Consider the following 27,254-nt stretch of genomic DNA (forward strand, 5'->3'; position numbering starts at 1 on the left):
GTCCTGGAAAGGGCCCTTCCCCCACCCCCTTTGACTCACAGAGCCGGCTAGAAGCCTCTTCTTCCCCCCCCCCCCGCCCTGAACGTTCTAACCTCTTTCTCACAGTTGGTGTCTGAAGCAGATCCCTGCAGAGGCCATTTCAAAAGGTTTTGGGGGGAATTCAGCCGTCCCTGAAGGGTTTTTTCTAGTTTTTGGATTTTTCTGCAGGCACTGGTAGACTACTGAATATGTAAGAAAACTTGCTGGGCCAGAGGGAGCTTCCTTTTACTGGGAATAAGTATCCACACACGGCGCCATCTGTTGGAATTAGAATAGAAGATGCTAGCTACCTGGATGGATGCAAATGGAGGTTGCATCCATGGTACAAAGATTGAGAGCAAACGTACTCCTTCTTTGTATGTGTGTGAAAGAGGTGAGTGAACAGAAGGAAGGAAGCAATTCCCTGAGAGTATACATCAAAGGGACAGAGGCAGAAGAGTAAGCAGAAAGGAAACTCAGTTTGCCTGTCTATCTATCTGACACTTTTGTAACCACCACCACCCCCAGCTTAATTAGATCAGATGGGAAATGCTTGGGGACAGAGAATTAGCATTCGTAATGAGATAAGAATCCTGTGTCCAAATTCAGCCCTGGGGAGAATCTATTGTTCTGAATTTGTGAATGAACTCAAGTTTAGTAATCTCACATTGTAATTGCCCCCTGAAGCTTCTCTGTTGATGACTGCCACTCTTAGGTTAGCAATGGAATGATCTGGAAGATTAAAATGTTGTCTCACAGGTTTTTGAGTGTTGTAGTTCTTAATGTTGGATTTATGTCCATTTATTCTTTTGCGTTGTGACAGACCTCTTTGTCTGATGTAGAGAGTGGAAGGGCATTGTTGACATTTGATGGCATATACACTGCTGGAAAATGAACATGTGAATGAACCTGAGACAGTATGGCTGGTGTTCATAGGTTCAGTGATTGTGGTGTCAGAGTGAATATGGGGACAAAGGTGCACTCAGGCTGCTGTTTGTCTTTATGCATTCTCTAGTGAGGGTAACAAGAGAGAAGCACATGTGAATGCAATGTAACCAACCATCTCCCACTGCAATTCTGAATTTTGGAAAGAGTTTTATGGCTGCAGTATTCTCCATCCTTTCCTTACTACTGTGTAGGGGATATGAGCAGCTTATTGGCATGATACACATGCTGCCCTGGAGAGAAGAGGGGGAAATTGCTGCAGATGTGAGCTTTGCACTGGGACACACTATCAAGATTCAAGAGTTCTGAAACTAGGAACAAGCCTTCAATTCCACTCCCTAAACAAAGGGAAGCAGGGAGGAGCATGCAGGCATGAGAACAAACTGTTTGTTGTGATGTCTGAATGCCAAAGGGACAAGCCACTTTACAGCAGTACAGAATTACCCCAAAGAAAACAGCAAAGCTCTGACTGCACCTACATCCTTATTTTGGATAGGTTGTGACCCTGTTGGAAACAGAAAATTGGATAAAATGTCCCCAGGGGCTCCCTTACTGATAGTTCCTCATGCTCCACTCTGCCCCGTAAGTACTCCTGGGGAATCCACCTCCCCACAGGAATCAGTTTTGCCAATCTGTGCTAATATTAAACCCTGCCAGTATGATGTTTTAAAGCCACGGCTTGTCTTTTGTCTGCCTGCATGGCTTTATGGAGACACAGAGTGAATGAGCAGGTAACATTTGGAATAACAAGATTGCTCTTGAGGATTCTGTTCAGAGTGGGACTCTTGTGATACACAGCTGCTGCTCTGAAGTGTTCCCCAGGAGGCACACGGCCCCTTCATAATTGCCCCATTTGATTAACAAGAATGATTTTACATTACTTTGTTAAGCATTCCACAAGGCTCCACTTTGCCAAGTGCGTTTATGATCCTCGTACTCTTTCAGTCACATGTACCCTTTGATTTAATTTTATTCCATTTAGGTTTTGGTTGACATTTTCAACCCCAATCAGATGTGACGGGGTGTATGTTACAGGGACATTATCAGGCACTCCTTAGGTGATTGAAGAGAGAGCTGATTTCACTTTGTCCTTCACAGGACTCCCCAGGCATGCAGTAATGGTCAAATGAAATGTATTCTGTCACTTCCACTTGCTTAATTATAACTGAGCCATAGACAGCAGAGATCCTGGCCAGCTGCCTGTTCTGAAAAAAAGGGGGGAGGTTCTTTAAAGATCAGTCTAGAGGGGACAGAGTTCAAAACAAAATTCAGTTACACAGTGGTGGTTCATACTGACCACCATGCAGGGAGGGAAAAGGGTGTTTAATGTTTCTAAGCTAACTGAGGCTTCCCCTGCAAAAAATAAATAAATGCTGTTATTAGTCCTGTGAAGAAAAAAATGGATGTCTTGTCTGTTTCTTTAAAGGGCCCTAACAGTGTGAGGAGCACATATGTGATTTGTGAAACACCCCTCCCCCAACATCAGATATGGCCCCGTAGGATTGGAGCCATGCATGGCTGTAATTGAACTGGAAAGACTCTGGAATTATCTCATCACAGATTTCCTAATGTATCATCTTTTGATCCCTACTTGTTTTTTTGTTTGTTTATGTACTTAATTTATCATCCACTGAGTTTCAAGGTGGATTACAGAGATAAAAACAATACAATGTATTGTATAACACTTGAACAATACAATAAAACTGGATTATGCAACTAGAGCATAATGAAAGAAGACATTATAATACATCCCAATATGTTGGCAGAGTGTAGATGTGCAGTAATGTGGAACACAAGCTGTTTAAAGAATAATGTCAGTTTATTAAGAAGAGAACAAACTTTGTAAGAAAGAGGAGACAGAAAGAGAAGTCTAACTGTCTAGGAGAGAGTCAGTAGCTAACTGATCTCAGTGGGGCAGGAAAAACCCCAATTGAGCCAATCCGGAGACAGAAAGGGGACTATTTGAAAATAGCAGGATGTCCCTAGTCTCACTATGCTAACTAATTGTCCCCTCTGCTGCCCCCTGCAGGATGTTCTTGTAATTTCCCTTATCTATGCACAATAGACCTTGCATATTCCAACATCCCTTCTCAAAGTTCAGTGTGCAAAATCCACAAGATTCATTTTCTTGCATAGACCCTCAAATCTTTCATGTGGAAGCAGCTTGGTAAGTGTATCTGCAACCATATCTTCTGTAGGGGAATACTCCAATTCAACAATCCCTTCCTTCTGCATGTCTCTTACAATATAATGCTTTACATCTATGTGTTTCTTCTGCATAATATTTGGTTTTGAAGACCCATTTGCATCCTACTGCCCTCTTTCCCAGAGGTAGTTCTATGAGTGTCCAAGTTTGTTTATTTATTAGGGATTCGATCTCCTCTTTTGCAGCCTTTCTTCATCTTTCTGCTTGGCTGGTAGGCATTCTTTCTATGTCTTCCCATGTGGAAGATTTGGTTACAGCCTCTATCTTTGTCCAGTTGGAGAGTCTTCTTGGTTGTATTCCCTTATTTGTTCTAGTTGATCATCTTGACATTTGGCTCTGCACTCTCTTCTGGTTCTTGTGCTTCTGAGGGTGTGTCATTTGTATGGTCCATGGTGCTCAGTTGCACTGTTTCTGGTTGCTGTGCTTTACTTTCTTCTGTTGGTGTGGATTCTCTGATGTCCACTATTTGTAGATTTTTTCTTTCTTGTCAATGTAGACTATGTTGCATGTTTTTACAGTTTCTGTTCTTGGGTTAAGGATTCTGTACCTTTTACATCCCAGTATATATCCTACAAAAACACCTTGTTCAGTTCTCAGATCCATCTTGGTCCATTTCTCCTTGGGGATGTCGGTAAAAACTCTTGACCCAAATACTTTCAAGTGGTTCATGCTGGGCTTGTGCCCATACTACAGTTCATATGGTATGTTTCTGGCACCTTTTGTAGGCAATCTGTTCTGTAGATAGGTAGCAGTGTTAATTGCTTCTCCCCGTATTTCTCAGGTAGCTCTGCTTCAAGCAGCATGCATCTGCACATCTCAGTCAGGAAGCTATTCTTCACCATTCTATGCCATTCTGTGTAATTCTGTTCTTTGTGAACTGATGCTCTACTCTATTCCTTGTTCAGCTAGATAGTTCTTCATATCGTGTCCCACATATTCTTGTCCATCATTGGTGTGAATTGCCAGTAGCTTTCTCTGGAATCTGTTGCTAACCATTGCAATATATGCCTTAAATTTCTCCAATTCTTTACTTTTTTCTCTGATCAAATAGGTTACTGTATTCTTTGAAAAACTCATCAATAAAAGTTAGTATATATCTGTTCCCACTAGGGGTCTCAGTCTTCATTGGACCACAAACATCACTATGTATCAGCTCCAGAGAGCGCTGTGTCTTGCTTGTCTCATGGCTCTTCCTTTAGCCTGAATGCAATGCATACAGTTTCTTTCAATAGTGCACTTGTTTATCTTTATGCTATTTTTCAAGTTCTGGTTTTCAAGTTGGGCAAATAGCATAATTATCTCTGTGTCCTAAACATCTATGCCACACCCAGGAACATTTCTTGTGATTACAATGTTTAGTCAGGTTTTACTTTACATACATGTCTCTAAAGCATACAAGTCCTGATGCACTTTCCCAGTTGCAATCAATTCTCCCTTTTGCTTAATAAAACATTTTTCTCCAAATGATATGACCATTCCTCTTTATGCAAGTGCTCTTATAGAAATCCGGTTGGTCGCTAATTGTGGCACATACAAGCAATTTTCAATGACGACTGCTCTGATCTGTCCATCTGGGAACTTGCATTTTACTGTTCCTGAGCCAAACCCTTCTGCAATCACAGATCTTCCGTCTGCCACACTTAATATCTCTCTCCTTTCTTCATATAGTGTCTCAAAGAAGTCTTTATGTGCACACATGTGGATTGTGCATACACTATTTAAATACCAATTGTGACTTTTGGTCACTTCAGTCAGTATAAAATATTTTTTCAGTGGTGGCTGCTTGGAATTCTCCCCTTTTCTTTCTTTTGGAAAGGCACCCTTTTGCTTAAAAGTACTGCAGTTTCTTTTAATGTGCCCTGGTTTTCCACATAAATGACAAATTATTATACTCTTGCTGTTTACATTTAGAGCTACTTGATCAACAATTGGTTCAACTTTCTTCTCAACAAATTGTCTATATTTGTATGTCTGCTCAAGTTGGTTTACTAATTCTGTGAGAGGCACTTTTCCTTTTGCTTCAGTTTGAGACACAGCATTTTCATAAGGCTTTGGCAGGCTAATGAACAACAACTCAACCAAGTCCTGGTCAGCAATCTCTTTCCCAGTGCTTCTTAACTGTTGAGTTAGGCTGAGCATTTCATCTGAATGGTCACGCAAATTAACCTCTTCTGACATCTTAGTACTAAACAGTCTCTTTGTATGTAGAGCTGGCTTTTCAGAGGCAAATGTGCATGAAGCCTCTCCAATTCCCTTAACAGTTTGCATTTGAATCACCCTTAGAATATTCCTATCAGCCAAACCTGTTATCATGGCTCCTCTTGACTTCTCATTGTCTGTGTCCCAGGCTTTTTGCTTTGCTTGGTCATCATCTCCTAGTTGGGGTGTGTGTGTTTGAATGACATGCCACAGTCCTGTCTCAAGCAGGTGACTCTTAATTCTCTCCTTCCATATCAAATAGTTGCCTTCTGTAAGCCTGTCTAGTTGGTAACGGTGCTGAATGCTGCAAGAAGATGCCATCTTTGTGTTGTTTTTTCTTTTGCCTTTCTATCTGTCTTTTCTTTCTTTCCCAGCAGAAGTGCTCATGCTGGGCCCAGAACCCTGTTGGCAGTGTAGATGTGCAGTAATGCGGATCACAAGCTGTTTAAAGAATAAAGTCGGTTTATTAAGAAGAGGACAAACTTTGTAAGAAAGAGAAGTCTAACTGTCTAATTGGCTAGGAGAGAGTCAATAGCTAACTGGTCTCAGCACGACAAGAAAAACCCCAATTGAGCCAATCAGGAGACAGAAAGGAGACTATTTGAAAATAGCAGGAAGTCCCTAATCTCACTATGCTAACTAGTTGTCCCCTCTGCTGCCCACTGCAGGATGTTCTTGCCATTTTCCTTACCTTTTCACAATAGATCTTGCATATTTCAGCACAATAAACTATGCATTATGAATGGGAAGGAAAAGAAACTGTTCAACATTTTCACATGCTTCAACAGGGAGGACAGGGTATGAATCAAATAAATCAAATCAAAATTAGAACCCTATTACCTTAAGACAAAGTATCACTAAATATAATTTTTTTATATTTGAAGAAGTATGCATGCAAATGAAATCTTATACCTAGAGGGCAGATTAAACTGGCACAATCAGATGCCAACATCTGGCAAGTGTCGCGCACCCGCCCCCAACCCGTCCCTTCCGGCCGAAGATGCAGAGTAAAAAAAACCCCGCAAAACACTACTACCTACTAGAAAATCCGCGGTCGTGTGATCGCCGACGCGCCCGTCTCCCACAGCATGCGAGACACTGCTGAACTGCGTAGGCGCACACATGCGCAGCTGACTTGCCTCGCTCTCCTGTCCGTGGCTTCCCCCTCGCATCTGATCCTGCTGGGGAGCATATGCGCGGCGGCTCAGGGGATCTGTCTGATCCCGCTGCCGCGCTACTCTTTTGCTGCAGCTCTAAAAAGCTGCACTTCTGCCCCGGCTTTTCCTGCGGTGTGACTGGGGCCATAGTTTGCTTTTGATTTTAGTTTGAGGGTTTTAAGGCCCCGAAATCATACAGCCAATAGTAACTGTCTCATTTCTGACTGTGAAAATGGCACCCCTGGCCAATGCAAAGAATGCAAGAAAAGGCACAAAGCATTTCCTGGCAATCAGGAGTGACCAGTATCAGGACATTTGTACTACTGAGTCTTAAAGCTCTTCCATTTTCTATGTTTGAAAATCAAATGTAAGTGCTACATTGACTGCAACGTATACATGACTTCTGCATTTATGCTCCAATTATTAGATGCAGAAGATTTCCATTCAGACTAAAATATGTCCATAAGCTAGTATCACTCTTGAAAGGATGCCCAAGAAAACTGGAATGTTGAGGCTGGAGTAAAGAACTAAGACAAATTTTTGGGAATGATTTTCCTGGGTCTTCATAACCCAGAAACTTGGCATATATTAAATAATACAAGCTGGGATTTCTAGTACTATAATAACCAAAATGAAATCAACTTTTCTTAACTTTTCTTTGAAACACAGACAAAAGAGAGGATCACTGGAATCTCTAATATGGAACAACTTACACTGGGTGTTGGTGAAAGTGGTTGTTATCATCCTGTATGAATCCCGTGACTGAAAGGAAGAGGGAAAAGAGGGCAGTGTCAAATGTGGTTATCTTTCTTGACTATGTTTGCTTGTCCTTTAGCTTACTGGGACACCAGAAAAGGATCTCTGCCTGTAGAGCTAACCATGGTTGAACTTGGCCACCGGGATCCTGTGTACAATGTGATCTGGCTGCAGTCAAAGACTGGAACTGATTGTTTCTCTGGCTCCACTGATGGGCAGGTAAGGGGCAGAATAGTTTGTAACAACAAACCATAGTCTAATTGATGCTTTTTGTTTAGGAAAGGCAATGGAGCACTTTGCTTGGCTCCTCCTTTGCCTGTGCCTAGAAGACATAATGTCTTTTTTGTTTTGGCTAAACCGGACTGATTTTGATTAGCCTTTGTGACTGGCATTCTGTAACTGGGTTTAGTGACTGGATTAACTTCATTTTTTAAAATTCTGGCATTTGATTCTGTTCTCAGATTTTATTGTATGTGTTTATTCCATTCCATTTGTTATCTACTACATTTTTATATTGTCCTTCCTCCAAAGAGCTTAGAGTGGCAAAGGCCCCGGTCACACGGAGCATTAGCCACGCTACAGGGACGAGAGATAGGCGGATTTTCCGGGCGCGATCTCACTGCCACATCTGGGAAGCGTAGAGTTCCCGTGGTTCACCCGAGGCTTCCCGTGTAAAACGTGTGGTAAAAAACTAGTACCTCGGAGGTACTAGTTTCCGGAAACCGCGGGGCAAGGGCGGGTGTCTGATCACAGTTCTGGTGGTAGTTCCGGCGCCCGTCCATGTCCCCTAGCAAAAAGGTGGGGGGTTTTCCAAGTCTCCACGGATGCACACAAGCACCCAACAGAGCATGCGCACACTTTCGTTTTAAAAAACACACACACAACGGAGCAGCTCGCTAAGACTTGAGTCGTGCAGAGAAGAGGAGAGCAGCCAGAAGAAACGCAACACAAAGCGCATGGCTTGAGGCGAGAGAGAGATAGGGGGAAAGGGGGCAAGGCAGAAGAGAAAGCGGCTGAGGCGAAGCCCAGAAAGGGGGGGCTGCGGCGGCAGAGTAGGAAGTCTGCTTGGGGAAGGGGGGGCAAGCCGGGAAGAGGTGACTAGACATATGGGTGCGAGGGTGTGTGTGCGCGCAGAGGCTGCGGGATTGGAGCCCCAACGCCCAGGAAGCTGAAGAGCCAGGAGGGCGGCACTCACCGTGGCCTCGAAGACAGGCGCTGGAGGAGAACCCTCGGCGCGCAGCCCCCGTTTCTTTGCTGCCCTGTGTGATCAGCACCTCCCCCTAACCACGGGACCTCCATGGGAGGTCTGATCACGCAACCGCGCATTATTTTGCCCGGGGGCAAACAGCCATGCTTCCCCCCCCCCCCGCATTTTCCGGCCCGTGTGACCGGGGCCATACATGATTTTTCCTTCCTCCATTTTACCCTCACAATTTCTCTGTGAGGTAAGTTGGGCTAAGGGAGAGTGCCTGGGCCAAGATCACTGAACTTCATGGTAATGTAGGGATTTGAACCTAGTCATACACACTAACCACTACACTATGCTGACTCTAATTGCTGTAAGCCACCCAGAAAACCCAATTGTTTGTTAAGTCAGGGTATTCATCATTTAATAACTAAGCAAGCAATAGTGCAACAGCTGGAGCAACTGGTGCAGACACCTTGTTGCTGCTATGGCTTGGTCCCAAAGTAATAATATAAAACAAATCATGTTCTTGTTACTGTGCCTCATTTGAACAAATGAGAGGCTGCAGTTGTCAGCTGAGCAAAATAAGAACTGCATGTAGGGTAGTGAATGTAGCTGATGACATGCACAGATCTCAAGCAGCCATTACGGCCTCGCAAATGCCCTTTCAGCCATGGAACAACCCAAGCTCAATGAATAGTGGGAGCTGGGAAAGATGTATCAGAATTCAGAGCTAGCTTGGAGGTGTAAAATGGACTGGTGAATGAAGGAGAGTTCTATGTGGCATAGTCCAATGGGAAAAAAGATAGAAGGGTGAAATATTGGCTGAGAAAAAGGTGAGATGGCCTTGATTTCTGCATTCATTTTCAAACTGAGGGCCATGTGTGGTGTTGTCAGGGAATTTTGATCTGATTGGCCAGTGATGCTGGACACCTCTTGTACCCCTCTTCTTGCATACAGAGTACAGCTTGCTTTCTTGAGCCAAGCCCCTTGGATCTCTGTTGTTTTCTGTTTGCATGGTGTGCTACATTTTCAGGTTTGAGCTAATCTATAAGAAATGTTTGAGAACAGCAGATCCTGCCTCAGTCTAGAGGATTCAAATTAAATGACTAACATATCATTTTCACCCCTACAGTTCAATGATTGAGAGAAACAGAAGGCAAGGAACAGGGCTGGAGTCTAAAGACGAGAGTTGAGAAGAAAGACAGGTAGTTCAGGGAGGTCAGGAGATGAGAACAGTCAGCAGTAGCATACATGCCTGGTTCAGGCACAATGTCCAATTAATGCAGCTAAGCTTATTTCGTCTTCTTTTGAAAACACTCGTTCGAAAGCCAATGTGTATTATTTAGGACCTGAAAAACATAATGAGCACAAAGCGCTTCAGCACCATGTTGCAATTGTTAGGGCTGCTGATCAGGGATTAGGTCTTTGTGCTCCCTGATGCTTCGAAGCAGTGGCAGACAGCTCATATGTGACAACATCATGACTTTTTCTTGAATGCAGGCCATCTGAACCACCATAATGTGGACCAGAGAAAGATGAACAGCAGCAATTATGTGCATTTCTGTTTACCAGGTCTTGTGGTGGGACATTCGTAAACTCTCTGAGCCTACTGAGACATTGGTGATGGATATCAGCAGGAAAGGAATCTTGGAAAATGCTTTAGGAGCCATCGCACTGGAGTATGAGCCAACCATGGTCGGTATTTACTGATTTTTCCCGTTTGTGTGAGCTCTAGGAAATAAAGCCTTGGCTTCTTTGTCTACCGATCACATCATTTCTCACCTTTTAGTGCTGAGGCCACTAGGCATGGTACATAAATAGGCAACCCTAGGGCCTAAGTGTCAAAAAATGAAATCTCTGCTTATGAGTATGTTTGTGTGCTGGAAAACAAAATGGAAAGGGGAGACAAAGGTTGTTCTTCACCAGACACATTGTATATGTTGGAAATATGTAGATATGTGTGTGTTGGATATATATATATATATAGTGTCCAATACACCCACATATAAAATATACATTGGTGTAAGGGAGAAAAATAAGCCTGGTTTAGAAATGTCACTATGAAACATCAGTGTTTTGTTTCCAGTGTACATGCTGAGGAACACAGCAGATGGGTGTCCTTCTCACTGCATGAGAAGTGAACTGTGAGATCCGGGTATTTCTGGAGGATATGCCAATAATCATGAGTCTCAGTGTCCAGACTGGGATTCTCTGCAGAACCCAGCCCTAAGGCATCTTTAACCACAAGGTGGAGAACGTGGGCCAAGCAGTAAATGCACCTGAACCCCAATGCCTTTGCCACTGCCTTCATGTTTGTGCTGCCATTGGTCACCATGAAGCCCATGGAGATGTCCCTGCCTTCCCACTCCACTAACTTTCTCTGTGGCGGCAGAGATGTTGCTCACCATGTGCACTTAGCAGAAGACCTCGGCATGGAGCAGAGCCTGTTGGTAGCCAACTCAGGGGCCCTCACCCTGCCCGACACTGGTATTCCCACCCCAACCCAGAATATCGGTGGGTTGCCACTAGTGTGCAGTCAGTGAGAGGTGCATATGATGAGCCTGAGAGCAAGTCCAGATGTCAAACTTGAAGTTCACAGTTCATCGTCATGGCATCTATGCAGTCCCACATTGGGAATGCAAGCATGAAAGACAGCCACAGAAAAGATTTCCAAAGCCCCTCCTCATATGCAAGAGGCCAGGTTCTTTCCTTGGCATCTTGCATATGAGCTGCCCTGAGCCCACTCGTGGGATAGGTCGGGGTATAAATTAATTAAATAAATAAATAAATAATAACAATAAATAAAAAGATGTTGAGTCTCAGTCTCCAACCAGTTGCTGTCTTCTCTAGGCAGGCATGTCAGGATCCAGAGCTCCATAGCAGAGTTGCTCTCACAGGCAGCAGCAGGAGTCCAGGCTCAGAGCAGCAGCAACTGGAGCCAAAGCCAACATTGTACACCCTCCAAACCCCTCTCTGAAATGGAGTCTAGCTCTGCCAGGGCTTGGTTTTATGCTCTTTGCCCATGCCCAGAAGAACTTTTTGGGGAAAACCAGCCATAAAACAACTGTGACTGGGCAAAGAGCACTGCTCTGCCTAACGTGCAATCCTATTTGCCACTGCATCCTTCCCCCCCTCCCTCCTGTTCCCTGGGAAACCTGCGGGGGGGGGACAAGGTTGTTGGACTCTACATTTGAAGCCAAACAACCCTGCAAAACAACTGTTCTGACTGGGCAAACCACACTACAACTCCCCCTACGGTGCTTTTTCTTTTGCTTCTGAGCGATACCTCACCCTCCTCCCTCCTGTTGCCCTAGAAACCAGTGCAAAAGCTGGGAAAAGGGCATAGGGCAACTCTGCAGTCCTTTAACAGTTGCTGTTTGGCATTTCCAACTATTTCCAGGGGGGACAAAAATGGTTTTTTTTCAGGATTGGCAAAACCAGATAGCCAGTCAGATTCTCTTATGTATATTTGGCTTTAAAAATACCTGGAAAATAACTGTATTTTTCAGGGCGGGGGGTTTGTCTTGGATACACCCAAATGCACACCCCTAAAGAGCCAGTTTGGTGTAGTGGTTAAGTGTGCGGACTCTAATCTGGGAGAACCGGGTTTGATTCCCCACTCCTCCACTTGCACCTGCTGATGTGACCTTGGGTCAGTCACAAGCTCTGGCACAGCTGTTCCTGAAAGGGCAGTTTGTGTCAGAGTTCTCTCAGCCCCACCCACCTCACAGGGTGTCTGTTGTGGGGAGGGGAAGGGAAAGGAGTTTGTAAGCTGCTCTGAGACTCCAAGTGAAGGGCAGGGTATAAATCCAATCTCCTCCTCCTCCTCCTCCTCCTCCTCCTCCTCCTCCTCTTCCTCCTCCTCTTCTTCTTCTTCTTCTTCTTCTTCTTCTTCTTCTTCTTCTTCTTCTTCTTCTTCTTCTTCTTCTTCTTCTTCTTCTTCTTCTTCTTCTTCTTCTTCTTCTGTCCCTGAGCATTCTTTTTTCTTATTCAGTCCAATATTAATTTGGAGATTGCAAGTGCTGAAGAATTTTCCCACACCATGATGGGCAGTCTGTACCAGTAGATAACCAACCGCCTTTCTCTTTAAAAATAAATGAATGTGTCTATAAACATTGGTAATTTAATTGTTTTGTGAAACCTTTGAATATTCCTTTCTCATATCAGCTACCTGAACTTCCTTGTCATAAGCTGAACACAGATCTGTTACTCAAATTCAGTTGAGCACCACTGAGTTTAGCAGAGAGTTTAGCCCTCTCAGGGACTGAAATTCTTACCCTCCTGTAGTTACTAACTTAAGACCCTTGTTTCCTCTCTCTGTACAGAAGAGAATGCAATAAAGTAGTGTGCTGCCTTCCTTTCAGTCTTACCCGAGGTCTCTATTGAGGTCTCTAGGGCAATATGACAGGCAACTATGCCTTGTAAACTGGGGTTTTTACTGGGGAATCATGTGACTCTAAATACAAATGTATTGAAGAATACATTTTCTAACATTATGTTCATGTTTCTAGTTCTGAAATGGTTGTTAGTTAAATTGGGGAGCAGGAATCAATTGCAGTTTGTAAGGGGTCTAATATCTACAAACAGCATGGAATCCATCTTGATAGGCAACTTTATCTCTTTGTTACACTGCCAAGCAAGTCCTAATTGCTGAGACTGCAGGTTCGCTGTGAAACATCAAACTCGGGCCTCGCTTGCCATAGAATGCTATCTAGGCAAACTCCTGGTCTGTTGTGCTAGGGGTTAACTGCTTTCTTAAATGTGCTTCCTTCACTGTTTTATCTCCCATGTCATTTATCTTCTCCACCAGGATGGGGGGGAGTGAATGCTGGGGTGAATGTGTGCTTGAGTATGCATAGTATGTACGGGACCCTGGGAAGCACATGATCTCAGCTTTTCACCTGACCTTGGGATGTAACTGTTAGTTTGCAGGTGTTGGGCCGGCCCGGAGGGTAGGCCTAGAGCAGTGATGGCAAACCTTTTAGAGACCGAGTCCCCAAACTGCAGCCCAAAACCCACTTATTTATCACAAAGTGCCAACACGGCAATTTAACCTGAATACTGAGGTTAACAACCCATACATTAATTTAAGATGATCCAAACAAAGTAAGGAAAGCAATCCCAAATGCTTTCATTTACTTAAAATTATTTGGCAGAGAATACTTTAATGATGGTCTGGGCCTGGCTGGGGCGATGGCACGCGTGCCATAGGTTCGCCACCACTGGCCTAGAGCTTTGGTGGGATGAGTGTGAACATTGATTGGGTGGTTTGCATAGAGGGTCTGCCCTGCTTTTTGTACAGTTTTGACACAGAATCAGTCTATTCTTGGAATCTCTTTACCTCCCAATAAACAAATCTTGCTGCAAGAGTGCCACCCTATGCAATGACATCACTTCTGGGTCACACTGGAAGTGGCACCATCATAATGCCATGGCATCCCCAATGAGGCCCCTCCCTACCATGGTAAATCTCCTGCTGGTTGCCTTGGGCTGGCAACCCTATATTTATGTGTAGATGTACTATTAAAGCTAATTATTGCCTCCATCTCCAGTTTAATTTTTTTTAAGAAAGCAAAGAATCTGTGGAGTGGCCTAGCATATTTCTGACCTGGAATTGCCCACATATGACCCCCTCTAGCTACAGGCCTGGTTATAATTTGGGTAGGAAGAGAAGGTACCCATGTCATTCTGCTGCTTGTGGTAAGTGCACTGAGGATTGAAATTTACAGGAAAGTCATCATCAGTCATCCCTTTTAGACCAAAATTCTGAGTAAATCTAAAAATCAGTATTTTTTAGCCTCAGACCTGATCTGGCACGGAGAGAGGCAGAAACCTAATGGGGGGGGGGGATTGCTTCAGGAACCATTAAAGCACAAGCTAACATTCAATAATTCTATGGCATAGCATAGTAAATGACGTAGCTTAGCAACTGTAAGTGCTCCCTGCCCCAGGGTGGCTTGAGGAAAGCTGATGAAATTTTACCAGCTGGCTTAGAATGGAGTAATTCTGCATAAGAGAGCGCTATGAGTCTGGCAGCACCATATGTCCTAAATTCCACATCTGTGTTCTGTTACTCCTTTGTACCTTGCAGCAATGTTTATAGAAATTATTCATCTAGCATTCCTGGTGTTTCTACTCCATGTGAATAATGGGAAGTAGGTCTCTTTGAGGGTATTTAAAATCTTTGCTCAGGGAAACAGAAGCCCTCATGTTCAAATAACAATGGTGTTCTGCTGTTTTTCTCTTAACAGCCAACCAAATTTATGGTGGGGACAGAGCAAGGAGTAGTGATTTCCTGCAACCGCAAAGCCAAGACGCCTGCAGAAAAAATTGTCTGTACATACAGTGGACACCATGGCCCCATATATTCCTTGTCTAGGAATCCTTTCTATCCCAAGAATTTTTTGACAGTTGGAGACTGGACTGCACGCATCTGGTCAGAAGAGAGCAAAGAATCATCGATCATGTGGACCAAGTAAGTAGCGGGTTTTTTATCTTTTACTTTTTAAATATCTTTATTCCTGTCATATGTGCCTTAGTGGCCTCCAGGTTGGATTACTGTCAAACATGCTACATAGGAGAGCTGCCTTTGAAAACAACCTGGAAACTTCAGCTACTACAAAATGCCTCAGGTAACCGCTTGATAAGTGGGTGTCAGTGTAAACATATTGTACCTGTTCTAGAAGATCTGCATTGCTTCCCACTTTGCTGCCAGGTCCAATGTAAAGTTTCCTTCTGGCGTGTAAAGCCCTATACTGCCTGGGCCCTGACTATTTTATATTAAAGCCCCTTTAAGAGCTGAAAAGGGGCCTTGTCAAAAGGGATGTTACACATTTTCCAAATAAACCAACAGACACACACTTCATGGGCCCCTGCCACACAAGGGAAGAAGGGACGGACAAAGTGCGGCTTTTAAAAAGCCGCACCTAAATAGGCACGTGGCGGTGGGATCATACAGATCCCCTGAGCCGCTGTGCATTTGCTCCCCGGCACGATCAGATGCTGGGGAGACGGGGAGAAAGGCACGGGAGTCTGCTGAACTGCGCATGTCAGAGCATGCGCAGTTCGGCAAGGAGCCGGGGATGCGCCGGCAAAAGATCGCGCCAGCGATCCCACGGCCAGCGTTGCTGCGGCCGTTCGAAAAGAACCACCTCGTTAGGTGGTTCTTTTTTGGTGCGGATCATCGCTGGAAGGGCCAGATCGGGGACGGACACGGTACGCTTCCCAGATGTTGCGGTGGGATCGCGTCCGTTTGCTCCACCCCCGTTCCGTCCCTCTCCCGGCCCTAATCCTCTCGTGTTGACAGGGCCATGGAGTATCTTCTCCCTCAGTCTTCTGGGCTTTAGGATCTGCCATATTTTCAAGAAATAATATTGGAATCTAGCAGGAGCAAGGACTTTTTTGCTGTGGCTCTGCAACTGTGGAAGGCACTTTCTTTAGAGGGTCATTTATGTTCCTCTCTGGTCTGGTTTTGGAAATGTGAACACTTCTTTTATTCTGGCAGAAATGAACAGGAATCAATTGTAGGTTTATTTTTCAATTGTTGCTCTGTATTTGTTTTAAACTGTGTTAAATCATTTCATATTGTTTAACTGTTTTATTTGGAAGAAATATACAGACTGTTTTAATAGCTGTGAACTACTTCTGGAATAGTTTTTCAGAGGTATATAAGAGCATTATATAAAATAGTAAAAACAAATCAGTTAAGTTCTGTTCAGTTTATTAGTCAGTCAAAAACATTTTAACTATATGCCCCCAAAAGTTCATACAAATTGAGGATTAGAAAAGATAAAATAAAATAAAGGCTGAAGGACTCTGAATTGTGCCTGAAAATTTTATAAAAATTAGGGGATGCTCTGGGGGTTTCATTAAACAGATAGACTGAGGGAAAAGATATACGTATATCTTAGTATAACGGATCATGTTCATTGTATTATCAGCATGTTAGATTAACATTGAAATAAGCTGTTGTATTGATCTCTTATTCTTGGGTTTTTAGTTATTAGTGGGTATCTTTTCTTTTTCCCTTAGATGCCGTTCCCTTTCCCCTTTTTTCAGTTATAGTTTGTAGTCTTGCAAAAATAAATAAAAAACTCCCCCTTGGGGGATTAAAAAAAAGCATGTTAACTATATAAGATGCAACAAAGTGAATAATATAAAACAGTAAATAATTAAACCTAATAAAATCAAAAATGTGGCGGTCAAGTATCTGGTAGAGGTAAAGTGCCGTCAGGTTATAGCTGTCCTATGGCAATCCCATATGGTTTTCAAGCCAAGAGACAAACAGGTGGTTTTCAACAGCTGGACTTCCTTGGTGGTTTCCCAAGCAAATACTAACCAGGGCCGACCCTGCTAAGCTTCTGAGATCTGACAAGATGAGGCTAGCCTGGGCCATTCAGATCAGAGCTACATGAGTCTCCAATAAATCCCTTCCTGCGTATGGAAGTACCATTGAACATAAGAACATAAGAGAAGCCAATGTTGGATGAGGCTTCCAAGACTCTGTCACACAGTGGCCAAAAATACCAGGTGCCATCAGGAGGTCCACCAGTGGAGCCAGGTATCAACATTCTGCTCGATTCTAACTCTATGAAGAGGAAGCAGAGAGAATGAGCAGGTTATTTGGGAGGTAACAGGAGACTCTGGACTGGGCTATATTTGAAATTGATGACTGATGACCATGAGTAATTCTGTTGATGCTTTCCTCTCTTTTTAGACATGTGAAAGCTACGGAAATACATAATGTAGAACTCAGGGACAAGAGCCAGCTATTAAGGCTGAGCATTCACAATATCCTTTCTAACTCCTAAGATGTGCAAGGGAATGGCTGAATGTGTGTACTGTCAAACTGAGGAAAAATCCACCTTACCCTTTTGTCTTAGTGGCTGCACTTTAGTGTCTGATGCTGTTCTTTGATGCTTAGCACTTAGTGTAAAAATGCACTTTCCAATAATCAATGAAAGCAGCAGTTTTTAAAAATAGATCTTTTGGGACAGAACAGCACAGCCCCAATAAACATTGTATTCTTTGGCAGATACCACATGTCTTACCTCACAGATGGGTGCTGGAGTACCACTCGTCCAGCTGTCTTCTTTACCACAAAGATGGATGGGACCCTTGATGTCTGGGACTTCCTCTTCAAACAGAATAACCCTACCCTGAACCTGAAGGTAATTCCAGAAAAGCAATGCTTCCACTTTTTATTTTTTGGTGTTGCACTCTTTCTGCTTTGAGACTTCTTGGAGGTGGAATGGTAATTGGAACTTCATCATCGTGGCTTCTGTGCAGTCCCACACTGGGACTGTAAGTGTGCAGGCCAGACGCAGAAAACATTTCCAAAGCTTTCTAATAGGCTAGGAGTGCCCCTTCTCCCTCGGGTGCTTTCCCGCCAAAATGATCACATGGCTAGGAGGAGGGGCACTAAGTTTTCTTTCTGCCACCATCAAAAAGAGGATCTCCACTGCTGTTCTCTGTCTTTCATCACCTCATTCTTGAGGCTGAGGAGCCATATTTCTATCTAAAGTTTTTTGTTCTCAGTACTCATTCTAGTGAAGAATAAACTACATTTAAAGAAGAAATGTTTCTGGATTTCCACTGTGTCATTGTGGCTCAAAAGGGGCCTCTTCAGGATTGGGCCAATTGTTTGTTTAAAAGCCATTTTCAAAGGCTTTGGCTGTGTGCCAGCCTGAATATAGGCACATTACCCCACCTTACCTTTGTCTGCTCTGAGGGCAGACACCTGGAGGTGTTGCCTGACAGAGCCTTCGATCCAGAATGGCTCTTTTCTAAGGCTTTGACTGCGCCCTGCCTGACTCAAGGAATCCCTTCCCCTCCCCGGCTTCTCTCAAATCCAAGAGCCGGAAGATGTGGTCTGGCAGAGGCTGCCTGACTGAAGAGCTCCTTCCCCCTCCTTTTCCATTCTGAGGGAAGAAGCTTGCAGGTGTGTCCTGGCAGACTGATCCAAACAGAAGCCTAGAAGTGTGGCCTGGCGGGAGCCTGTTTTAAAGGCTTAGCTACGCCTGACTGAAGGAACCTCTTCTTGGCTGCCCCCAGTTTCAGGGTGAAATCCTTGGAGGCATGCGTTAACAGAGCCTTGCAATTCTCAGTGGCTCTTTGTGGTTAAAGGTGTGTTATGTGTCAGAAGGGTGTTGTTAGAGTTGCCAGGTCTGTCGGAAATGCCGGCAGGGGGATGGGGAGGGACATTCTGGGAGGCAGAAGCATTGTCACCTGGAAGTGATGTAGGCACGTAGGTGATGTCGGAGGCAACGCTCTGGTTTTTGGGCAAAACACTATGGTAAAATCAGCCTCAAACCATAGTGACATAGGCACGTCACATTTGTTTCTTGGTTGCCCCCAGTTTCAAGATGAAATCCTTGGAGGTGTGTGTTAACAGAACCTTGCAATTCTCAGTGGTTCTTTGTGATTAAAGGTGTTATGTATCAGAAGGATATTGTGCCCTTTAGTTGGGGTTGTTTGGACCTCTCTTCAGCCCCTGCAGTTTTGGAAAGTGGGTAGAGTTTCCTGTTCTTGTTAGTTGTGTTGGGAGACAACAGACTAGTTATGCTTAAAGTTTGCTGAGCTTTACGTTACCACTCACTCTATTGGGACTGCCTGGGTTCCAGGGGCAGAACCGATTCTCTGTTTGATCTTGGCTCCAAGTCCTCTTGCTAATGCCTAGTTCTAAAGGCTGACACAGTGACACAACAGCCTCAGTCCACTATTTTGCTGCAGTCTCACAGCACTGAAGCTGTAATGTATTGGCACAGTTACATGAATCACCTCATTAGACACCCATGTTAAGCTTCGAGCCAAGCCAGGGCTCCTCTGACCGAACTTCCTATTGGTCGCTTTGTAACAGCGACCAATCAGAACTGAACTGTTCCCCTGCGAGGGAAAGCTTCTCATTGGTCTTTATTCTAGCAATCTCATTGGTTGTTATTTGTAAATAGGCGTGGCTACATTAGCCCGGTTATGTTTAAAAGGAGCATAAGCTCCCACTGTGTTCTGTTCTGGTTTCTTACTGAGTTGAGTGCTTGTTCGTTACTTCCAATAAAGCTGAATCACTTGCTGAATCACTCTAAGAGTCCTTTGTTAGCGCGATCTAACAATTGGCGACGAGGATGGGATGTTAGAGCAGGTAGGCAGCCCTGCGGACATCCACACTTCGGACTCGGAAGAAAGCGAGCAGAGCACAGCAGCCGATCCGGCGGAGGCGCCACCAGCTCCGGTGCCCAAGTCTCCCACGATGGCTGGAAGCCAGAAGTTCGAGTGCTTCGAACCCTCCTCAGAAGACTGGGACTCCTACCTGTCCAGGTTCGAGTTCCATCTGGAGACACACGACATTACAGACGAGGCCAAGAAACGGGCGTGCCTCCTGAGTTCCTGCAGGAAGGGGACCTTCGACATAGCCAGGTCGTTGGTGGCCCCAACTAATATAAAGACTGTCACCTACGCTGACATCACTGAGAAGCTTAAGGCTCACTATTCTCCACAGCCGTCGGAGATTGCTTGCCGGCACGCATTTTACAAGCGGAACCAGGCCGGAGGCGAGACCATCGCGGATTTCGTGGCGGCCCTTCGCAAAGCCGCACGGCCGTGTAACTTCCACAACGTAGAGGAAGCCCTCAGAGACCGTCTCGTCTGTGGCCTTAAAGACGAGAGGCTGCAACAGAGGCTGTTCGCCCGCACCACCCTGACCTGGGCAGTGGCCTACGACGAGGCCGTGGCCGCAGAAGCAGCAGATAAGTCCACAAGGGAGGTCCGCCAGAGGATGGCAGAGCCCAGCGTCCACTCTCAGCGAGACAGCGAGGGCGAAGAAGCGGACGATGACGTCAACGCGGTCCGAGGCAAGCGGACCCCAGCGAAGACTACCAGCGTCAAGCCGTGCTCCGGCTGCGGCGGGAAACACCAGCGCGACTCCTGTTGGGCTCGAGATGTAAACTGCAGAGCGTGTGGGCGGCGTGGACACCTCGCCAGAGTCTGCAGGTCGGCGCAGAAGGACCCTACATCCAACAGCAGGACGGCACAGAAGACCACACCACCCAACGCCCGGGGAAAGCAGCAATCATCAGCACCAGAAGCAAGCTACTCGGTGACAGCATCCCTATCAAGCGCATCGGTCATCAATCGCACCAGTTGCCAGGGCAAGATCACCGTGACCCCACTCCTCGACGGCAGACCGTGCACCATGGAGGTGGACTCCGGATCTTCGGTGACAGTGATCTCTGCAGCATCCTGGCAAGCGTTGTTCCCAACCAGAAGCCGACGGCGGCTCCAGCCTGCGGAGACCCGAGTGTCCGACTTCCAGGGCAACCGAATTCCCCTGGCCGGACGGGACACTGCGGATGTTGAGTATAAGGGGAAATGTGTTAAGCTATCTTTTCTTATTGCCGAGGGAGACCGGGTCAACTTACTAGGGTTGGATTGGTTTGAGCCATTAGGCATTGGTATTTCAGGAGTTAACAAAACGCTTGAGAATAAATGGGATATGATGTATGACCTGTTCCCTGATGTATTTGCAGAGGGTCTGGGGCGGTACAAAGGGCCCCCGGTTGCGTTCGAACTTGATCCATCCGTAAAGCCAATCAGGTTGAAATATCGGAAGGTCCCAATTCCCCTCAGGCCTAGGGTGGAGAAGGAAATTGACAAACTCGTGGAACAGGGAGTTTTGGAGCCTGTTCCTCACAGTAAGTGGGAAACCCCGATTGTAACGCCTGTCAAGCCTGATGGGTCCATACGCTTATGCGCGGATTACAAATGCACCCTTAACAAGGCGTTACAGCAACACTCCTACCCAGTCCCGGTTATAAGCCACATTCTGGCTTCCTTGGGGGGAGGGAAAATTTTTGCCAAATTGGACTTGGCACAGGCATACCAACAGTTGCCTGTCACTCCTGAGGCTGCTGAAGCCCAGACGATTGTCACCCATAGAGGCGCGTTTAAGGTAAATCGCCTGCAGTTCGGGGTAAATGTGGCGCCCGGAATTTTTCAAGGCTTGATGGAGAAACTCTTGAGGGGGGTACCAGGCACGGTGCCCTACTTCGACGACGTATTAATAGCCGGGAAGTCTGAAGAGGAACTAATAGCCCGTGTTAAGGAAGTCTTAAAGCGTTTCCAGGACGCAGGGCTCAGGGTTAAACGGTCTAAGTGCACACTGGGAGTTAACAGTGTGGAGTTCCTGGGATTCCGGATCGATGCAGACGGGGTGCACCCCACGGACGACAAGGTAGCTGCAATCCGGAACGCCCCCAGGCCGGTGAGTAAGAAGGAGCTCCAGGCATTTTTAGGACTCCTCAATTTTTATCATGCGTTTTTACCGCATAAGGCATCGGTGGCTGCCCCTTTGCACATGCTCTTGCATAAGGAGGCTAAATGGAAATGGGGACAGGCTGAGGAACGGGCTTTTGTGGGAGTTAAGGAGCTGTTGACATCTAATGACGTGCTGACGCACTACGATGATCAGAAGCTCCTGGTGTTAGCTGCTGACGCTTCACCTTTTGGAGTAGGCGCAGTTTTGAGCCATTTGATGCCTGATGGGAGCGAAGCGCCTATCGCTTTTTATTCTCGGTCTTTATCTGCGGCAGAGAGGAACTATGCCCAGATAGACAAGGAAGGTCTGGCGTTGGTAGCGGCTGTCAAAAAGTTCCATGATTTTATTTTTGGCAGACGATTTTTGCTGGTCACTGACCACAAGCCGCTACTGGGGATTTTTGCGCCCGATAAGCAGTTGCCAAACATAATGTCCCCACGTATGCTTAGATGGGCGCTCTTTTTGCAGGCGTACGATTATGACCTCGAACACCGGCCTGGGAAGGCAATCGGACATGCGGACGCCCTTAGCCGATGCCCATTGCCCTGTGTGGGATCCGACCCTGCCCCTGCGTGTGAGGTCCTGGCTCTGGATGAGCTCCCCCAGGCACCAGTGTCGTCCAAGGACATTGCGGCACTGACGGCCAAGGACTGCATTCTCTCCCGGGTTCTTAACTGGGTGTGGAGGGGGTGGCCGGTTGGGAGCATTGAGCCTGAATTCGCACCTTACAAAAGCCGCCAAAACGAACTCTCCATTTCCAGAGGGTGTCTGCTATGGGGCAATAGGGTGGTGGTCCCTGCCCAGCTCAGGAAGAGAGTATTGGAATCCCTGCACGAGGGTCACCCTGGGATGGTGCACACCAAAGCATTGGCCAGAGGGTATGTCTGGTGGCCAGGACTGGACAAGGAAATCGAGGAGTGGGTGCGAGTCTGCTCCAAGTGTCAGCAGGTTAGACCTGATCCCCCACACGCTACACCCCAAGCCTGGGAATCATCTGGGAAACCCTGGGCCAGGTTGCATATAGATTTTGCTGGCCCTCTCCAAGGGCAAGTGTTCTTAATTGTCGTAGATGCCATGTCTAAATGGTTAGAAGTTGTACACATGAAGGCGACCACTTCACTTGCCGTAATTCATGCGCTTCGCCGCCTTTTTGCCACACACGGGTTGCCTGACGTCATCGTCAGTGACAACGGGCCTCAATTTGTTTCTGAGGAGTTCAGATACTTCCTCACGAATAATGGCATCCGCCAAATGACTTCGGCCCCTTTCCATCCGGCGTCTAATGGCCAGGCCGAACGGATGGTAAGAACGGCAAAAGAGGCTCTAGGGAAAATGGACGAAGGTGACTGGAGCCAAAGGCTGGGCGCTTTCCTCTTGCGGCAGCATACCACCCCTTGCAGTTCTACAGGCCGTAGTCCGGCCGAATTGTTAATGGGACGCAGACTCACAACCTGCTTAAACAGGTTACATCCGGATCTAACTGACGATCACTCCGAGCGTACCACTGCGCAACCAAAAGTGCGCATGTTTGAGAAAGGGGACAAGGTTCTTGCACGAAATTATGCAAACGGGCACTTGTGGCTTCCTGGGGTTATATCCGACTCTGTGGGTACTCGAATGTATGTGGTGCAGTTGAATGACGGCCGAGTATGGCGGCGCCACATAGATCAGTTAAGGAGACGTTGGGCTAAGGACAGCGCTGACTCTCCGACGGCTGATCCCCCTGATGTTGACTGGAGACCCCCAGAGCAGGCGGTGAGTACCGAAAGGCCCGGTACTGTCCCCGAGTCAGGGCAGACCCCTGAGTGCGGGGCTGAACCCCCAGCAGAGTTGGTGCCTGAACCAGGCTGTGTTGAACCCCACACGGGCTCGCAGCCTTGTATGCCCATGGAGCCTGCACCGCTCCGCAGGTCCCAGCGCTCGCGGCAAATGCCGACCTATCTCAAGGACTACGATTGTAGTACGGTATCTTTGAACAGTTAATGTACAACGGCACGTTTTACATGTATGTAAATAATAAAAACGAATGGGATGATGGCTTAACTTAGGGGGGAGGAATTGTAATGTATTGGCACAGTTACATGAATCACCTCATTAGACACCCATGTTAAGCTTCGAGCCAAGCCAGGGCTCCTCTGACCGAACTTCCTATTGGTCGCTTTGTAACAGCGACCAATCAGAACTGAACTGTTCCCCTGCGAGGGAAAGCTTCTCATTGGTCTTTATTCTAGCAATCTCATTGGTTGTTATTTGTAAATAGGCGTGGCTACATTAGCCCGGTTATGTTTAAAAGGAGCCTAAGCTCCCACTGTGTTCTGTTCTGGTTTCTTACTGAGTTGAGTGCTTGTTCGTTACTTCCAATAAAGCTGAATCACTTGCTGAATCACTCTAAGAGTCCTTTGTTAGCGCGATCTAACAGAAGCCATTGACAACTTTGTTAGTTTGATCAGCTTCTTTCCTGCATTGTCGCAGTAGCGTCTGACTTTCCTGAGTGGCAAGCACTAGGGCTGTTCAATTTTTTTTACTGGTATTTTTCAGTTCAATTATGTAATGGGTTAGATGCATATAGAAACCACAGAGATGGATGTAGTGATCAGCATGGTTTACTGATACACAACTAGAACACAGAATGTATTGGCCAGGTGGTCAACAATATACAGTACCTGGGAACCCCTCTAGATCCTATTGGTGGGTTTGAACCTCCCGCCGAAGTCCCTATTGGTTCCCCAAGGAAAATCCAGAAGCCTAGTCCCTATTGTTCCTAGGGAGTTCAGCTCAGCAGTGAGTCGCTGGCGCCTAGTGGCGGTCAGCGGACATAACAGATTCAGGTCTCTTGGACCCAAAAAAATTCAGGATTTCTGAAAAATCCCATATCCCAATACCATACTGGTATACAGATCTAGGATTTTACAGAAATCCCAATTTTGGGGGGGCCAGTAGACCAAGAAGAAAAATACAGGTTTTTTTTAAAAGCCAGCCTGATTGTGGGGCTGGCTTGGCTTCTCCTGCAGCCTGGTTTAAACTGGGCTGCCAGAGACGCAGGCTCCAGGAACTGCTGTGTTGCAGGAAGCAGACTGCTCCCCGTGGCATACAAATCCTGGCTGAGTGGGCTTCTCCTTCAGCCTGGTTTAAACCAAGCTGCAAGATAACCCAGCTCCAGGATCTGCTATGCCGTGGGAAGCAGATCGCTCCCCATGGCACGCAGATCCTTGCTGGGTGGGCTTCTCGTGCAGCCTGGTTTAAACTGGACTGCAGGAGAAGCCAGCATAAAGCCAAGCTAGCAGAGAGCAATCTGCTCCCTGCGGGCACAGCTGATCATGGCTGGGCTGGGTTTTCCTGTAGCCCAGTTTAAATCAGGCTGCACGAGAAGCCAGCCCCATGCCAAGCTGGCAGGAACAGTCTGCTCCCCACGGGCACAGCAGATCCTTGGGCTGTCTTCTCAGTCCCTTTAAACTTCGGCCCAGTCTGCATCTAGCATTTCCTCTGCTGTTATACCAAACCCACACTGGAACAGAAATTCCAGTCTACATTGCATGCCACTTTCACTTTGATTGAGTGTCACATTTTATGGCAGTGTCCAGACTGCATGCTGCTTTCACTTTGTTTGATCTCTGGTTTTATTGTGGCTGTCTGCATAGATTTATGGCTGTTTTATGGCCATTTGGGGATGACTCTGCAGTCAGTACGGTGTTGGCCTGGGGTAGTTGAATGTGGTTTTGAACTGCATCTTTTTCTGTGTGGATTTGGTAAAACAACTGAGCAAATGCTAAATGCAGATTGGGCCTTTAAGGGGACTGCAGCAGAAGCTGGCAAACAGCTGAGAGGTGGAAGCAATCCTGCCTCTCTGCTGTTTTCAGATCTACATGGTAATTCCTGAATATATCTGGGATTTTTTCAGGATAATTTTTTTTGTTTTGTTTTTCTGAGAAAACTCAGATACATTTGGGAAGCCGAAATATCCCTCCCTCCTGCCCCGCTGCAAACTGTCTGTAACCTTCGTTTCTTTGGGTCTCCAGCAGCGACATGGAGAGAATTGAGGGAGTAGTGCCCCTCCTCCTGGTCATGTGATCATTTTGGCGGAAAAGCACCAGAGGGAGGAGGGGCACTCCTAGCCTACTAGAAAGCTTTGGAAATCTTTCCCACAGCTGGCCTGCACGTACGCAGTCCCCAATGTGTGCAGTTACAGGTCACTGCAACCCTATTATCTTTCTGCTTGGGGCATATGTTAAACATACATTTATGCTGGAGTCATTTCTGCAGGACTCTGATATTAATTACTGAGCAGTCTTTGGTGTTGAGCCAGTGACCTGATGAGATAAATAGGTCATGTTGATTTATTAATAAATATGTCAACGGATATTCTTGATATATGTCAATGAATATGCTCAAAGCAGTTAACAGAAATCGCAGTTTCATCAGTACAAAATGGAGAGCCAAAGGCTGATACTTCCTTTAATTGCAAGCAATTAATACTGTCAAGTGATTGCTATGAGAATGATGAAAAGAAGCATATTCTTTGGAGTCTCCCTCTGCTGAGGCAGTTGGAGTTCTTTTTCCCAGTAGCAGGGATAGCAAGGGAAGGGCTGTTCTTTGGATCCTCCCTCTACTCCCTCCCTCTACTCAGGTAACTCTGCTGAGGTCAGTCTAACCTAGCCACGGTTTTCTATGCCGTAGTTACACCTAAACGGGATTACTGAATTGTGCTCCACTTGGGGATGCCCTTCAAGAGTATTTAGAGGCTGCAGCTAGTGCAGAATGCTGCAGCTAGACTGCTGGTCAAGGCCAGCTGTCGGGAGTATATGATCCTGATACTACAGCTGTTACACTGGCTCCTGATCTGCTCCTGAGCCCAATTCAGTTTAAAGTCCTGCATGGCTTGGGATCTGGGTATCTGAAGGACCATCTTCTCCTTTATGTTGCTGTCCTGGAATTCAGACCGCAGGAAGAGACCATCCTGACTGTTGCATCAGTCAAAGAAGCTCATCTGGTGGGTACATGAGAGAGGGCGTTTAAGTGGCAACCCCATGAGTATGGAACAACCAACCCATGGCAGTGAGCCTGGCCCTCTCACTTTTGATCTTTAGGAGGTGGTTGAAGACAATTTTATTTAGGTCTGCATTTTGTTAATTTCACTAGCAATCCTGAGTTGTGATTTTAAATTTTGGCTTTTATGTTTTTAATGTATTTTATCATATATGTTTTATTTATGTTGTAAACAGCCTTGAGCTCCATAAGGAAGAAAGCAGCTAATAAATATTTTACATAAATAAAGAAATAAATTGGCATCATAAATGCCAGCAGCCAATCTCCTACAACTACTGATTACTTGGAAGAGGAAAAAAGTGCTCACCTGCATATATTATGGTGCTTGAAAGTGATACAACTGCTAATTTTTATAGGATTACATGTATTTGGCTATCAGATGCACCTAATTCCTGCAAAATAAATTTTCAACTGTTTTATAATAAGGAGATG

At 45.9% G+C, this 27,254-nt stretch overlaps 1 protein-coding gene across 1 annotated transcript in view; it reads left to right on the forward strand.

The window, feature by feature from the left end:
- DNAI2 (dynein, axonemal, intermediate chain 2) overlaps positions 1-27,254 on the forward strand; it is a 58,850-nt gene that overhangs the window by 15,876 nt on the left and 15,720 nt on the right. Inside the window, exons 8-11 of the mRNA XM_015408577.1 lie at positions 7,361-7,500; positions 10,043-10,165; positions 14,722-14,945; positions 17,505-17,640. Of these exons, the coding sequence (XP_015264063.1) occupies positions 7,361-7,500; positions 10,043-10,165; positions 14,722-14,945; positions 17,505-17,640 (623 nt within the window). The remainder of the gene's footprint in view (positions 1-7,360; positions 7,501-10,042; positions 10,166-14,721; positions 14,946-17,504; positions 17,641-27,254) is intronic.

Source organism: Gekko japonicus, unplaced genomic scaffold (assembly GCF_001447785.1).
Source record: "Gekko japonicus isolate JY-2015 unplaced genomic scaffold, Gekko_japonicus_V1.1 scaffold57, whole genome shotgun sequence".
In the NCBI taxonomy this organism is placed as follows: Eukaryota; Metazoa; Chordata; class Lepidosauria; order Squamata; family Gekkonidae; genus Gekko; species Gekko japonicus.